The 16,803-nt window shown below is 44.7% G+C and overlaps 1 protein-coding gene across 11 annotated transcripts in view; it reads left to right on the plus strand.

Moving 5' to 3' along the window:
- The window catches only part of RFTN2 (raftlin family member 2), an 87,368-nt gene extending 79,521 nt beyond the window's left edge, over positions 1–7,847 (plus strand). For 10 of the 11 annotated variants that reach the window (XM_051849318.2, XM_051849321.2, XM_051849317.2 and 7 more), the window contains one exon: positions 6,403–7,847. In XM_051849318.2, the coding sequence (XP_051705278.2) occupies positions 6,403–6,675 (273 nt within the window). In that variant the 3' untranslated portion in view covers positions 6,676–7,847. The remainder of the gene's footprint in view (positions 1–6,402) is intronic. The other variant, XM_017343006.3, reaches the window with a different exon arrangement.
- Positions 7,848–16,803: the final 8,956 nt, after the last annotated feature.

Below are 16,803 nucleotides of genomic sequence, written 5' to 3' on the forward strand. Positions count from 1 at the left end.
AAGACCCAGTAATCCCTCTCTTGTTTAGCCTAGAAAAATAAAAACCAATATTCACCCAAAAACCTATACACAAATGTTTATAGCACATCCATTCATCATTGCCAAAAACTGGGGACAACCCAGATATCTTCAACATGAACAACTGTGGTACCCAAACAAGTGCAACTGAAACAAGAGTAAATGAACTACTGATATGTACAGCACCTTGGATTAATCTTAAAGGCATTATGCTAAGTAAAAGAAGGCATTCTCAAAAGTTATAAACTGTATTATTATGTTTATCTGACCTTCTCAAAAAGATGAACCTGTGGTGTGGAAATCAGCAGTTGCCAGGGATTAGGGGTGGAGAAAGGATGTAATAATACAGGGATGTACAGGGGAGGCTTTGGGGATAATGGGACTGCCCTCTCTCCTGAGTGTGGTTATACAAATCTATACATGTGATAAAATTCATGGAACTGTACACCCAAAAACCACTTCTATATATGACAATTTTATAGACAAAATTTTAAATCATTTGCTTTATAAATTATATTCTCCAACTAAAAACTACCTTCAGCTAGCATATAGACTACATTTTTTATGTCTTTGCCCTTCAGTAAAGATTGTCCTTGGGTGATGGAATTCTTAGGAAACGTAACAAAGCTATCAAGCTTCATTTTCTCGACATAAAGCTTTGTGGTGTCACGAAGCCAGATTCTTTTCCTCTCGCTGCTCTTTTTATCTGTTTTTATTTTTATTTATTTATTTTTTTTTTTTTTGACAGGCAGAGTGGACAGTGAGAGAGAGAGACAGAGAGAAAGGTCTTCCTTTGCCGTTGGTTCACCCTCCAATGGCCGCCGCGGCCGGCGCACTGCGGCCGGCGCACCGCGCTGATCCGATGGCAGGAGCCAGGAGCCAGGTGCTTTTCCTGGTCTCCCATGGGGTGCAGGGCCCAAGCACCTGGGCCATCCTCCACTGCACTCCCTGGCCACAGCAGAGGGCTGGCCTGGAAGAGGGGCAACCGGGACAGAATCCGGCGCCCCGACCGGGACTAGAACCCGGTGTGCCGGCGCCGCTAGGCGGAGGATTAGCCTAGTGAGCCGCGGCGCCGGCCTGTTTTTATTTTTCTTTACTTTGGGGAGAGGCCTCCAAAAGGATTAAGGAAACGATAGCTATGCTGAGTGGAGTCAGAGATTCTGATCAGCAATTTGCCTCCATCTGTTAAATGTTCTTTCCAGCTTCTCTTCCAAGATTTCCTTTCTTAAATGTTTTTGTTTCTTTTGAAGATTCAAATAAAACTCATCAAATTTTATTGCCTAAAAGTCTCTATTTCAGTTAAACTTTTTAGTCCATATTTCCCTTTGATAATTATTTAAAAGAGACAAAAGGTCATATAAAAAGTATTTGGTTTCTACTAACTCAGAAAAAGGTTCCCATCCAGTGGTGGTCCCAGGAGTAGACAACCACAAGAGGAATTCTGGGGGTTGGGGGTGAGGAAGGAGGCATGCAAACTGTCTGGTACCTCTCCAAGCCTCCATTTCCTCTTCCATAAAGTATGGGTAACATTACTACATATCACAAGGGTCCTAAGAGGACTCAGAAAACTTAAGTAGATGTGTTTGGCACAGTGCCTGGTAACATGAGATGTTGCCATTGTTTTCATAGAAATGTTTTTCCTTCAATACCGGATGATTAAATACTACTAACTGAATGGAGAAAACTACCAAAACGCCATATGATCCTTCATTTCTCCAGCTAAGAATTACGTTTGGGGTAGGTTTTTGGCCTAGTGGTTAAGATGCCAGTAAAGACACCCACATCCCACAATGGAGTTCCTGGGTTCAGGGCCAACTCTGGCTCCTGACTCCAGCTTCCTGCTAATGCAGACCCTGAGAGGCAGTGGTGATGGCTCAAGTAACTGGATCCTCTCCACCCATGTGGCAGACTGGATTCAGTTCCTCGGGTAGTGGACCAGCAGATGTAAGCTCGCTTTCTTGCTCTCTCTTCCTCATTCTCTCTCTTTCTGAATCCATCTATCTCTTTCTATCTCTCAAATAACAATAATTTTAAAAATTACCTTTAGTTATATGAATAAATGTAGTATATTCCCATTTTTTGATGGTCCAAAACACACACACACGAAATATGTGGCAAAATATTAGGAAGTGTCAAACTGGGTGGTGGGTATATAGATGTTCATTATACTATCTTTTAAACTTTCTGTACACTTAAAAATTTTCATAATTTGAAATTGGGGGAAACAAAAGTTTAAAAATATTAGTCATCAACATATTTGTGTTAGTTCTTACTGAGTAGACAGCTAATTCCTAAGTTGCTTCAACAAGAAGACCTAGTCAAGAAGGCCTAACTAGCGTAGAAGAGTCTTTATCTGTCTCTGATGGCCTGAAGATGGGTAGGCACTCTGTGGCCAGTAATGGCTCTGCCTCCTGACTTGTCAGCTCTGCCACCTCAACGTCTGGTTCCAGCCTCTGAACCCCAGACTTCTGCAGCAGCTGCTACCATGTCCAGCCAGTGACAAGTAGCAAAGAGACATGCCACGCATGCATCTAAGGCAGTGACACCCCCACCCCACCCCACCCCCGCCAATCACAGACATCATTTCTTCTCACATTCCTTTGGCCTGAACCTATTTATTTTGCCATGTACATTAGCAAGAAAAGCTGGGAGCATTCTCATGCCAATGGCGCTCTGGCAGACAGGGTGAATGTTCGTAAAACCCACTGACCTTCTGTAAGAAGCTTTGCAAACACCAGCCCCCACAAAGTGACACAGTATAAGATGCGCAGATTCCCCATATGTCCAGGAAGACTGACATGATGCGACGAAGCAGAGTGGCCTCCGCGGGCAGACTAAGCTGATTTTTCAGAAAAAGGCTAAAACTACAATGAAGATTGTGCTGAGGGTTGAGTGTGTGGAGCCCAGCTGCAGATCTAAGAGAATGTTGGCTATGAATGGAGATAAACATTCCAAACGGGAGGAGATAAGAAGAGACAGAGCCAAGCAATCCAGTTCTAAGCTTCATCTTCTGTTTTATTACGAAGACAAGAAAATCTTATGGTTACTGTTCACTTCAAAAAAGAGAGAGGGGGAGAGAGAGAGAGAGAGACTGAGAATATGATCTGAGCAACTATGTGCTGGTACCACAGTGGAACACCGTATGCCCAGCTGATAAATCATGGGTGTCATGGGGTGGGGGCAGTATTAAAGGAAAGGTGGCAAGGAGGTGGGTATTGTGGCCCAACAGCTTAGGCTACTGCTTGGGGCACCTATAACCAACACTGAAATGCCAGTTTGAGTCCCAGCTACTTCACTACCAATCCAGGTTCCTTCTAATGCATCCTGGGAGAGCCCTGTCACCCACATGGTTTTTGTTTGGCCCAGCCCTAGCAGTCACATTCACTTGAGAAATGAACCAGCAGATGAAACTCACTCTCTCTCTCTCTCTACCTTTGAAATAAACATTTTTTTAAAGATAAGTTTATTTTGGCCATCATTGTGGCATAGAAGGCTAAGCCTCTGCCAGCAGCACCAACAGCCCATATTTGTGCCAATTCGAGTCCCAGCTGCTCCACTTCCGATCCAGCTTTCTGTCGTGGCCTGGGAAGGCAGTGGAGGATGGCCCAAAGGCTTGAACCACTGAACCTGTGTGAGAGACCCGGAAGAAGCTCCTGGCTCCTGGCTTCGGATCAGCCCAGCTCCGGCATTGTGGCCATTTGGGGAGTGAACCAGCGATGGAAGACCTTTCTCTCTGTCTCTCCCTCTCTCTGTCTGTAACTCTACCTCTCAAAATAGATAAATAAATCTGTAAAATTAAAGATAAGGTTATTTTGATGCAAGAAAATATTTTAAAATCCAAGCATAGTTTTTCCATAATGTGTATTTCCATAAGCTCTTTGAAGACTCCTCATATGTGTGTATGTGCAGAGGGCTTCCAGAATGTGAACTTGGCTGTCTCATCAAAAAGGAAGAGTTTCTTTACCAGAGTCAGTATAGCAATCCCAGGGAATGACTAAATTGGTTCTGCCTGGGCCACCTGCTCACCGTGCACCAGAAAAGGAGGTGTACAGGATGCAAATCTGCTCATATTTTTGAAAATGTGGGAAATAGAATGTGTAAAAAATAATAAGGTAAGAGACTCAGGCTGCAGTTCAAGTTCAGCTATCCATGACCGGCCCTGAACAAATTCTGCCTTCTTTCTGAGCCTGGGTCCCCACCCCATTCTGCAGAAGAAAAAGATTGAATTTTTTTTAAGATTTATTTATTTATTTGAAAGAGTAACACAGAGAGAGAAGGAGAGGCAGAGAGAGAGGAGAGGTGTCTTCCATCCGCTGGTTCACTCCCCAATTGGCTGCAACGGCCGGAGCTGAGCCGATCCGAAGCCAGAAGTCAGGAGCTTCCTCCAGGTCTCCCACACGGGTTCAGCGGCTCAAGCCTTTGAGCCATCTTCCACTGCATTCCCAGGCCATAGCAGAAAGCTGGATCGGAAGTGGAGCAGCCAGGTCTAGAACCGGCGCCCATATGGGATGCCGACACTGCAGGCGGCGGCTTTACCGGCTACGCCACAGCACCAGCCCCAAAAGACTGAAATAGATAATCTCCAAAGACTGGTTGGGCTTTAGACTCCTATATTCTATGTTGCAAGAACACTACCATTTAGTTTGTTGAAGATACTATTATGTCATGTAGGTTGAGGGTTGGTAGGAAAGGCATTATTGGTGCTGAAGATGTATTAACTTAATCGCATGATAAGAAAGAAAATAAGTCTGTTCTGAAATCTTGTTTGGAGGTACAGTATTAAGTATTTTTTCACTTTCTAGTGTTTGAAATTTATATCTGGTGGCTGTTTGCTTATCTAAAAGTGAATTACTATGAATATATTTATTATTATGAATAACACCCAGTTTTTATTTTTAAAAAAACTCCTTAGTGTGGCTAGGAGAGTTGGCCTCTATGACCTAGCACACAATAAGGAATTTACTGCAAAATTTACCTTCGGCTCTGCAGCTGGTGCCAAAGTAAAAACTTGGGCAACCTACTGCTCCCAGCCTCCCCACCTTCCCATTTTGATTCATTCAATGCTGTTGAGAGCATCACTCAAGAGTGCATGCACTTTTATGCATGCAGGAAAGCAAGCCGCTAGCCAGGCTAGAGAAAGGCGTTCAGTCTGGCCATGCTTGTCAGCGCTGGCAGAGTAAGCTGTTCAGGAGTTCCAAACGCTCCTTTCTATGCCACATGCTGGAGGCTACATCTCCCTGTACAAAGTCCCGAACTATGTGACGTTCCACAGTGGGCCACAAAGTCCAGAGTCTGATTACTTTGCTATGACAACCAGTAGAAAATACTTTTATATTTTATGCACTGCCGTTCAACAAACTTTGGGTTGACACTCTTTTGCAAGTCCAGCCTGGGCATCTGACTTCTGTTTTTTAATCTTACTTCTCACATTTAGGAAACTGTACTCTCAGTGGCCCTGCAACATATAAATTAATTTTCAGTAAACTCTTTGTAAATTGGGAAGTTCCTGTACTTTTAAAGTTGATCTTTAAATCCTTGTTCAGGTTTATGTGCCTAAGCATATCTGATCCTACTCTAGTATATGTCATGTTCTCAATATTAAATAAGCCCTTGACACAAAATTGCGTCAGGAGTCTGAACATCCCCGTGTTGTGCTGCTAATTCTTCTCCCTGAGCGTTCCCTTCACTGACTTAGGGATGTTATTTTGACTTTGGTTTCCCTGGCAGAGACTGAGTCCTCATAATTCTCAACTGTCCTGGGACATTATCAGCCCTCAGCAAATATTTATTAGCAAAAATGCCATTGGCTTATCAGATAGCCTGAAGAATGAGCTAGAGCAAGTTGCTGAATATCCACACCGTGTGTGTCAAGGAGGGGGTAGCATGACAAGGAAAGGGGTCTACTTGGCCCAGGATGACATTCCAAACATTCATTCAAAATAAGCTCAGTCTGAGCTGGCCAGGCTTCCCCTGTGCAGCCTGCGCATGTGCAACATGGTTGGAAGGTGGCTGTCGAATCACACTTTCTGCTATTCGGATCCCAGGCAGCACCAAGAAGGAAAGTGCATTAGTGTCCCCACCTTGCCTTTTCCCCCGTAAGTATGATGTCAGCAGGTTTCTCTCCTCGGAGAAGTCACTTAGGGCCCACACGAGTGTCTGGCTCACCTGCCCAGGGGAACTCTGGGAAGCAGAGCAAGGGAGCTCCTTTTCTGTGGGAGGAGAGGGAGCCGGGGGGTGGGGGGTGCTCTGAGCTGGTCCAGAAGATGAGCAGGATTCAGAAGAAGCAGGGAAGGACACGGCAGGCAGAGAAGCAGCGGGTGCCCACACAGAGGGACAGGGAAACCCCGAATTATAACCCCCGGGCGTCACTGTCTTGTGTTTCAGAGGAAGGGCAGCCGGCATTTGAAGAGTGAAGACAGAAGCAAAGTCAGCAGCAGGAGCGTGGGGTCAGACACGGCCCTGCCACCGCCCACGGAGGGCAGACCCCTGCCGGAGGAGTGCCTCCTCTCCGCTTCCAGAGAGTGCTGGACGCGGGAGGGGCGGCCGGCCCTGAACAGCGGCTTCTCCGGGGGCAGCAGCAGCAACAGCGTCCTCCGGGAGTTAGACGAGGGACAGTTTGACCAGGAGGACGGAGTGACTCAGGTCACTTGCATGTGAGCCGCAAGGTGAGGCAACGCGAGGCTCTGTAAATAATTATTAAAATAAATGCCAGGAATCCTGTATTTCATTCTCTGCATTTATGTAATATTTCTGAATTTTTCCAGACTCAGCCTTCCCTCTAATCTGTGTAAACTTTGGCTCAACCTCCTGGACAAGGAAGAATAATCAATGTATTTGTAAATTTAGTCATGTTTATGCTTCTCTCAAGTACAACATCTGGTTAAACAGATGTCCCATTGGGCTATTAAGCAATGATCTACTTCCGTTTCTCATGAATGTACAAAGTATACAATTCCTAGTAAAAAAGATTGATTATCTTAACCAGTATTTTTCCTAATTAGAGAGTTCTCAAGGAAATCAGTCCTCTTAAGATGAAAAATAATTCTCTCTTTCTCCCTCTCTCTCTCACACACACACAGTACTGAAAACAAACACCTACTTCCTGAATACAACAATTAAATCAAATGTTGTCTTTGACTATGGCATGGAAATATAAAGCAAGTCCCTATTTGTTGAAATATTCCTTGAGAAACAAATCCTTTCTGTATGTTTTTGCTTTTAAAGGGTCCCCATTATCAACCCTGTTCTGATACATTGAACCTAAACATTGTGGCTCCTAATAGTCTAGAAACAGAGCAAAGCAGCATTTCTTAAAACTCAATATGAAAATAACCTACAATATCTAAGTGTAAAAACCTTAGTAGAGAGAATTTTCATTCTTTTAAATTGCAAATACCAATTGCAAATGGAAAAACATCAACCTCAAATAGAAGTTGAAGTTTTTTACATATCTCTAGATTTGATGTGTGCTTTTACTTTGACTTGCTACATCCTGAAGAATCAGAACTGTCAGCCCTGCGGGAGGAAGAAAGCACTCACAGCGCATGCGACATGCCATGTGTACAGCGACCTTTCGGTTCCTGTCTGCTTTTCTTGCCTTTGCTAATAGGAATGCCCGTGCCTTGCTCCAACATTTAACAAGCAAAGATTTAAATTCTACAAAATAGGAGACTCTCATTTTTATGTATACAAGCCTTACTTTGCAAAGCAGGCACCTTCAAGTGAATTACAACTGACTTCGTCATTGATAAATTAAGCCTGTTCTATATTTCTACTAGCATTGATGATGACATTGTAAAATCATTTAAAGAATAAAATGTCATTTGTTATTGTGCTATTGTTTTATTCAACACAAATACTCATGGGATATGTTTAATATGTTAAATCATTTTATTTTAGAGACAAATAGAAGATGAGATCAAGCTCCCATCCCTCTAAATGCCCGCAATGGCCAGGGCTGGGGCAGGGCAAAGCCAGGATCTGGAAACTCATTCCAGGTCTTCCATCTGGTGCCAGGAACCCAGTCACTTGAACCTTCACTGCTACCTCCGGGTCTACGTTCATGGGAAGCTGGAGTCACAAAGCCAGGGGCAGGAAGCAAACTCAGGCGCTCCAACATGGGATGCAGGTGTCTTGACGGGCAATTTAACTGCTAGGCTAAATGTCCATTTCCTATAATGTGTGTAATACATATGACACATATGTTATCAAACATATAGCGTAACTAAGCCACTCTCCATGAATTTTGATGAGATTAACTGGAATTATTCCACTTCTACCATCCAGAAGCATTAAATAGGCAAGTATAAAAGAACTTAAAAAACATTTTACTCTGTCTTATCCTTAGTAATCAACAATACTAGCAGAAGCGTTTTTTTTTTTTTTTTTTTTGCTTTGATTTTTAAATGAACCTGAATTCCTTATTCAAGGATTGGTGGATTTGAGGTAGAAACACTTCAGAAGTCTACAAAAAAGTTCTGAAACACAGGCAATGAACTCAGAGAGATCAGGTTTTCCAATGCCAAGGTCTAGAAGAGGTAGAAGTGCTATTATTGGCCGGCGCCTTGGCTCACTAGGCTAATCCTCCGCCTTGCGGCGCCAGCACACCAGGTTCTAGTCCCGGTCGGGGTGCCGGATTCTGTCCCAGTTGCCCCTCTTCCAGGCCAGCTCTCTGCTGTGGCCAGGGTGTGCAGTGGAGGATGGCCCAAGTGCTTGGGCCCTGCACCCCATGGGAGACCAGGAGAAGTACCTGGCTCCTGCCATCGGATCAGCGCGGTGCGCCGGCCACAGCGTGCCTGCCGCAGCGGCCATTGGAGGGTGAACCAACGGCAAAAGGAAGACCTTTCTCTCTGTCTCTCTCTCTCTCTCACTGTCCACTCTGCCTGTCAAAAAAAAAAAAAAAAAAGTGCTATTATCATTCAGTCAGTACACACAGGGGACTTGAAGAATTAAAAACATAGAAGTCGAAATTTGACTAAAGGAAGTCTCAGAAATACATCGATCACTTTTAATTGTGTGTTGTGTACAAGCAAACTTTATTTTTACAGATTGTTTTTCATCTAAGGGTGATTTTTCTTATTACAAAAACATTTTGGCTTTCATCCTGGTTAAGATGGTGGCAAGAACGGGAGGGGTCATACAGGGTGCCACTGCCCTAGGCTCGGTCAGGCCGCCTTTTGAGGAAGAATCAGCACCGCCAACGCTTAGCAAAGAAATCGAGGCCCCGCCCAGGATGGCAGCTGCGCATGGATTCTTCTAGTTCATCTAATTATTTCTCTGTTGGATCCACCAATCCCGGTACTGTTGTTCTCCTCTACTCGAAAGAGCTCAAAAAGTGGGATGAATCTGAAGCTATTTTAGAAGAGGAGGCATGGCGGCAGTGACTTGAAATTTGTCATGAAATGCTATACACCTCTTGTCTACATGGTGTTACCCCTTGCAAGCCCCTTGCTCTCAACTCTGAAGAGATTATGTCACTAAGCAGACTGGAGCTAAGAGGGAACTGGAGCTAAGAGGGAACGTGTTACACCGCCATACTGAAGGTAGTTCAGCATGACCAGAGCAAGGAGAGCAAAGAAAGAGTGAAGATGAGAAATGTGCCTGGCAAGCTTCCCATGGAATCACTTTAGTCTAATGATGTCCTCCCAAAGTTGGTGAGATCTTGAATGAGACGAGCACAGGCTGCGTCTGGGACCTGTACTTTTTTTGCCTTTGCCCTGAGCAAAATATGCACAACCTGGGTATCCTGCATAGCCAGCTGAGGGCTTCAGTATGGGGGTCCTTACCACACCACGGGAAACACTGATCGCATCCCAGGCTCCTGGCTTCAGGCAGCCCCAGCTGTTGCCTGCATCTGGGGAGTGAACCAGCAGTTGGAGATCTCTCTCTCTCTCTCTCATCTATCTGTATCTCTGTCTCGCTGTTTTTCAAATAAAATGAAAATAAGAAAAATTTTTAAAGAGAAAAGAACGATTCATCTTAAAAAGTATCAAGATTCCAGACACAAGTGTGAAGTTCTGCCATTCCCCTTGGTACAGTATCAGTGGCACTCCCAACTTAGTTTTCTTTTTTTTTTTTTTTTTAAGATTTTTTTAATTTGAAAGTTAGAGTTTCACAAAGAGAGAAGGAGAGACAGAGAGAGAGGTCTTCCATCCACTGGTTCACTCCCCACTTAACTGCAATGGCCGGAGCTAAGCTGATCTGAAGCCAGGAGCCAAGCACTTCTTCCAGGTCTCCCATGCAGATGCATTGGGCCATCTTCTACTGCTTTCCCAGGCCATAGCACAGAGCTAGGACTTGAACCGGCGACCATATGGGATGCCAGCACTGCAGGTGGCGTCCCTACCCACTATGCCACAGTGCCAGCCCAACTTAGTTTTCAATAGCCGCTTGTTAGCTCCATCCTATTTGAATTAAAGATCACCTTGTTATCTTTGATTAACAACACTGAATACCTGATCACTGGGAAAAATCACTGTTAAGTGGAACAGACCCATCAACATCACGACAATTCTCTTCAGTGAAAGACACATGGAAAGACGTTCTAGGGTTTGCAGAAGTCTTCAGACACCTGGAAGCAGGAGTCATGGGCTACTGTCAATGGATGTTGTGGGAATTTGTGGAGTGAACCAGCTCTGCCTATCTCTGTCTATGTCTGTCTTCCAAATAAAGTAAAAATGATTGGTTTAAAATAGGGGCTAAGATTGACCACAATCTTAATTGTTGTGGTTAAGCTGACACCTACAACACTGGCACCCCATATTGGAGAGCTGGTCCAAATCATGGCAGCTCCACTCCCAGTCTAGCTCCCCACTAATGCACCTGGGAAAACAGCAGAAGATGGCCCCAAGTACTTGGATCTTTACCACCCACATGGGAGTTCCTGGCTCCTGGCTCCAGCCTGGCCTAGCCCTGAACATTGAGGCCATTTGGGGAGTAAACTAACAGATGGATGATCTCTTTCTCTCTGCCTCTCCCTCTCTCTGCAACTCCACTTTTCAAATAAATAAATAAATCTTTACAAATGAAATGAAATACAAAACTATAAAACTGAAGTTTTTAATTATAAACCTATAAGGTATATTAACATTCTAGTCATGTTCATAAAAGTCATTAAGTTTGAAAAGTTTGTAGATTAACTTTTCTCAATCCAATGGAATTTTAGAGAATATGTGAGACTGATGAGAAAACAAAGCCAATTACAAAATGATGACCAATGAGTCTAATTCCTAAAAATTATACAAAACTATTCAAATTTACATTTTTAATAAAAAAATTGTATTTAATGCATAAGGAGGCTACATTCTTGTATATTGGTCTGCTGTGGGGTGGAATCTGGTGTGAGGACACTCAGAGGATCTCACAATGCAGAATGACAGATGGCTCCTTATCAACAGATATAGGATGTCACAGACATTGGAAGAGGGCAATAGGGAACCCACAAGGACAAAAAATTCTTCTCCTATAAATCAAGAGAAGAATTGTATCAACAGAAATCTATTCCTATCTGTTAGCCTCCCTTTTACTATCGCCATTACATTTCCAAGCTGCAACATTGGCCCTTTTTCATGGTCCATTTTTATTCTGAGTAACGAATTTTATTCTGTGTGAGTACATAATGCGTCTGAGGATACTAGTGAGCCCTTGAATGTCAGCTTGCAAATCAGTGGAGTCTACAGACCAGCAGAGAATATGACGTCTTGGTTTTGGAGTTGCCTTGACAGAGGCACACGGGAAAGGCCCTTCTTTCTGACATTAAACACTCCACTTCACAGACTGCCCTCTCCAAACACATCAGAAATGCGATACCAATCAATATGATCACATTCTACTTGCTTTCATTCTACTAAATCTGATCTTTCCTCTGCACTGATGGAATCTTCCTACAGTGATTACATCTGGGAACTAGAATTTATTTAAAATAACAAAGAACTTGGTGAAATTTTGTAACTAAAGACTCGGAAGAAGCACCTGGCTCCTGGCTTTGGATCGGCGCAGCTCCAGCCGTTGCGGCCATCTGGGGAGTGAACCAGCAGATAGATGGAAGACCTCTCTCTCTGTAATTCTGTATTTCAAATAAATAAAATAAATCTTAAAAAAAGAATTTTCATAAAGCAACATTAAAATATAGGATCAAAAACTATGTTTTAAGATATTCCAATTTTAGGGAGAAAGCAAAAACCTATAAATGCACTTTTCCTAATTTATTTTCCTTTTGAAGTTACAAATGTCACATTTTATTTCTTTTCCATCATTCTAACTTCCAGAAAGCTGTTATTTACATAGTTTTTATCTAAAATTTATTTTATTTTTTTAAAGATTAATTTATTTGCAAGTCAAAGTTACACAGAGAGACAGAGAGAGAGAGAGAGAGAGAGAGAGAGAGGTCTTCCATCCAATGGTTCACTCCCCAATTGGCCACAACGGCCAGACCTGTGCCGATCCAAAGCTGGAGCCAGGAGCTTCTTCTGAGTCTCCCACGTGGATGCAGGAGCCCAAGGACCTGGGCCATCTTCTACTGCTTTCCCAGGCCATAACAAGAGAGCTGGATGGGAAGTAGAGCAGCTGGGTCTTGAACCAGTGCCCATATTGGGACGCCAGTGCTTCAGGCCAGGGCGTTAACCCGCTGCACCACAGCACCAGCCTCTAAAATTTATTTTCTACTTTGCTTCCAAGATCATAAACAGTCATCAAAATGTTTCATTTATTTACTAATCTATACAGATGCAAATACATTCTTATTATGGGAAAGATATATTTTAAGGGAAACTATCCATGAAACATAATGTCTGCATTAGGTTTACAATTTCTTGATTTATTCACTCAACTGGAGCTAGATTACCATGGACTTAATTTTACAGGGTAAATGATTTAAGATTTCATATTTTATAATTTGATGCATAAGCAGACAGCAAGGGCAGGAAGATAACTGCATGTGCAATTCTGACCGAGAGCAGAATATCTGGATCCAACTTAAGAAATCACCAAGTTAGTGCTTGGCTATTATAGGAAGCCCTGAGGAAGAAAAACTACATTGTGAAGCTTCTGGCATACTTGCAAATTAGCTAGAGAAAAAGCTAAAGGCAGTGGGATTTTAGCCAGTTGATGACTGGCCTATTTTTAATCTAGAATTGTAAGCAGAAGGGACTGTTTTATAATCAACAAACAGCAGCGATTAAGATACACCCTGGAAGTAAATCAGGGATGTGTGAAGTCTCCAAACATCATTATTTAGCATGCTATTTGTTGTACCAGATACTCTAGTAGATGGAAAGATTACATACAACTTCCAAACTATATCCAACTCCCAGAGACTGACCAGTGACTACAATGTTAAACTTTGACCTCAGATGCAATTTCAGGTCCAAATAGAGAATCTTACAATTTATTATTTGGGTCACAGGACATGACTAAACACAACTAAACTTGAGTGTTTTAAGAATTGAGAATAGAGGGGATTCCAAGACGGCAGAATAGGGAGGCAGCTTACTGCTCTAGTCTAGAAGATACTTAAAAAAAAAAAAAAAAAAAAAAAAAGTGGAGAGATTGCAATCTCAGGGAAGAGTTAGGGAAAAAACTGCAGAGGAAACTCCATGCAAATTAGAGGGACACTGTGGACCTGAGTACAGGGTGGGGTATGCACACTCAGGATCCTGGCAGCCAAGAGCCTCAGCACCAGCTTTGCACAGAAAAGTGAGACCAGACTGCAGCAGTCTGAGACACTGGCGATAAAGCTATAGGAAGAGTCTGGCATGAGTCTGTCTTGGAGCCCGGTGGGAGACAGTGTACCTGCCAACCTGGAGGGAAAAAGGGGGACACATTTCTCTCTCCCCAGTCACCAGGCACCAGCATCCTGCAGCTAACCAGAAGGCAGGCGCCATTTTGGACACACGTAACTGCTGTCCCAGCTTGTGCCCACGTGCCCAGCAAACAGCTGAGAAGAGATGCCCAAGCCTGGCTGAGAACTGACAGGGGGCCGGGTGCTCCAGACTGTGGGAGCCTGGTGTGCTGGGACTGTGAAAACACTGTGGCTGCGTGAGAGGGAAGAGGTGTGTCTTGGTCTTTCGACACTCACTGTGGGCAGCGCCACACTCTTGGGGCTCCCTGATTCCTTGGTGAGGATCAGTGTTGCAGGATCCGTGCTCACCCCAAGGACTGCACGGATCTGTTGTGTGGTTCTTGTGGTAGCAGAGATGAATACTGTACCCACTGGGGCTAGCGCCCAGGCATTGGTCTCCTTGGAGGAGAGGTGAATGTCTGACTATACCAACAGAGCTGACCAAAACTCCCCTATCATAAGAGAGAGAAATCTTCCATCTACTGGTTCACCCCCAAATGGCTGTAACAGCTGCAGATGGGCCGATCCAAAGCCAGGAGCCAGGAGCTTCTTGCAACCAAGTCTGCCAGGTGGGTGCAGGGGCCAAGCACTTGGGCTATCTTCCACTCACTGCTGGTGGCAGCTTAACTCGCTATATACCACAGCTCAGGCCCCACACAAGTACTTCTTGAGGGGTTAGAAAAAAAAACTAAACAGCAATCTCCCCTCTATCCACCCCTATCCCAGGCCTGAGATATATTTGTGAAATCGGACAAGACCCCCTAAAATTCACACAGAAATGTGGCCCCTTAAAGTTCTCTAGAAATGCTATCCAGGGTGCCACATGCGCTACCGGAATTTGGGGTGCCTTACGATTTCACCACGGGCTTATTACTAAATCCCCGATATTAATAAGCCCGAGAGGGTTCTTGCCTAGTATTTAGAGAAGAATTCTAAATACCGGCACAGATAAATGAGGCAGCATGGTACGTTTTAAGCGGTTATTTAGTAAGAAAGGTGCATAAGAGAGTGAGAGCTTATTTAGGGGAGAGAGGTGAATAGGGATTCATGCCAAGCACCAGGAACTAGCCACGTGGAAGAGCATCTAGGCCAGGAAGGCTAGAGCACATGGCCCGAAGGCCATGCGCCCTGGAGGCATGGAGCTACAGCAAACCCCCTTCCTGGCAAGAGGCCAGGGAAAAAGAGCCGCCAGGGCCACACCGTGTCCCGGCTTTTAACCCACTCCAAAGGGGAGTGGTTAATTAATCTGATTGGCTGGTGGGCACCCAGGTGCAGCAAGGTAGGCGAATGAGGCCACACAGGGGCATGGCAAAAGCATCAGGTAGGAGCATGAGGTCACACAGGGGCATGGTCTTCCAGTTCACAAATCTGACCAGTTTTAACCTGTATGCCTGCCTACTTCATTTGGAAATTTTGCAATGGGTGGCAACCTCCCCACTTTTTAAACAACCAAAATATTACAGACTTGTTAGAACTTATCTTTGCTGCAATCAAATCAAATCAAGGCCGGCGCCATGGCTCAGTAGGCTAATCCTCCGCCTTGCGGCGCCGGCACACCGGGTTCTAGTCCCAGTCAGGGCGCCGGATTCTGTCCCGGTTGCCCCTCTTCCAGGCCAGCTCTCTGTTATGGCCCAGGAGTGCAGTGGAGGATGGCCCAAGTGCTTGGGCCCTGCACCCCATGGGAGACCAGGAAAAGCACCTGGATCCTGGCTTCGGATCAACACGATGCGCTGGCCGCAGCGCGGCGGCCATTGGAGGGTGAACCAACGGCAAAAGGAAGACCTTTCTCTCTGTCTCTCTCTCTCACTGTCCACTCTGCCTGTCAAAAATTAAAAAAAAAAAAAATCAAATCAAAATACAAAAGGTTCTCCCTCCGTGGTAAGACTGTGGTTAAAGGTCCTCACAAACAGCATTACAGTCTCATCACAAAACATGCTTTTTATTTCATCAAGCCATTAATTCAACATGTTTCCAAAAACTCCCACATCTAAAACACAAAATGAGATGTTTGTCAACTCTGGCAACAAAGTGGGTTAGAAGCAGAGGCTCAGCCAGCACCATGGCTCACTAGGCTAATCCTCCTGAAATTGGAAAAGACCCCCCTAAAATCTACACTAAATTGTGGCCCCTTAAAGTTCCCTAGAAATGCTATCCGGGGCGCCACATGTGCTACCGGAATTTGGGGTGCCTTACGATTTCACCACGGGCTTATTACCAAATCCCCGATATTAATAAGCCCGAGGGGTTCTTGCCTAGTATTTAGAGAAGAATTCTAAATACCGGCACAGATAAACGAGGCAGCATGGTACGTTTTAAGCTGTTATTTAGTAAGAAAGGTGCATAAGAGAGTGAGAGCTTATTTAGGGGAGAGAGGTGAATAGGGATTCATACCAAGCACCAGGAACCAGCCACGTGGAAGAGCATCTAGGCCAGGAAGCCTAGAGCACATGGCCCGAAGGCCACGCGCCCTGGAGGCGCAGGGCTACAGCAAGCCCTGTCCTGGCAAGAGGCCAGGGAAGAAGAGCAGGGGGGGAGCCTTGAGCACACTGTGCCCCAGGCCTTTAACCCACTCCAAAGGGGAGTGGTTAATTAACCTGATTGGCTGGTGGGTACCCCGGTGTGGCCAGGTAGGGGAGTGAGGTCACACAGGGGCGTGGTCTTCCAGCTCACAAATCTGACCAATTTTAACCTGTATGCCTGCCTACTTCATTCCCCCCTCAGAGACTCCAGACCTTAATCTTAAGGGGATGCTGATGGGCGTCGAGTCTCCATCTTCTGCAGCTACTTCCTGCTGATTAGGCGCAGACCCTGCCTGTTCTCGGTCTGGAAGTCTCTGCCTATCTCATCTAATGAGTTCACTTCATGAGCCAGAGCGCTTTCAGTCACTGGCATTCTCAGTGTCTCCTGCATGGTCATCATTTTTCTCAGGAGCTGCTGGGTTCTACTGG

The sequence above is a fragment of the Oryctolagus cuniculus genome, chromosome 3, assembly GCF_964237555.1.
Source record: "Oryctolagus cuniculus chromosome 3, mOryCun1.1, whole genome shotgun sequence".
In the NCBI taxonomy this organism is placed as follows: domain Eukaryota; kingdom Metazoa; phylum Chordata; class Mammalia; order Lagomorpha; family Leporidae; genus Oryctolagus; species Oryctolagus cuniculus.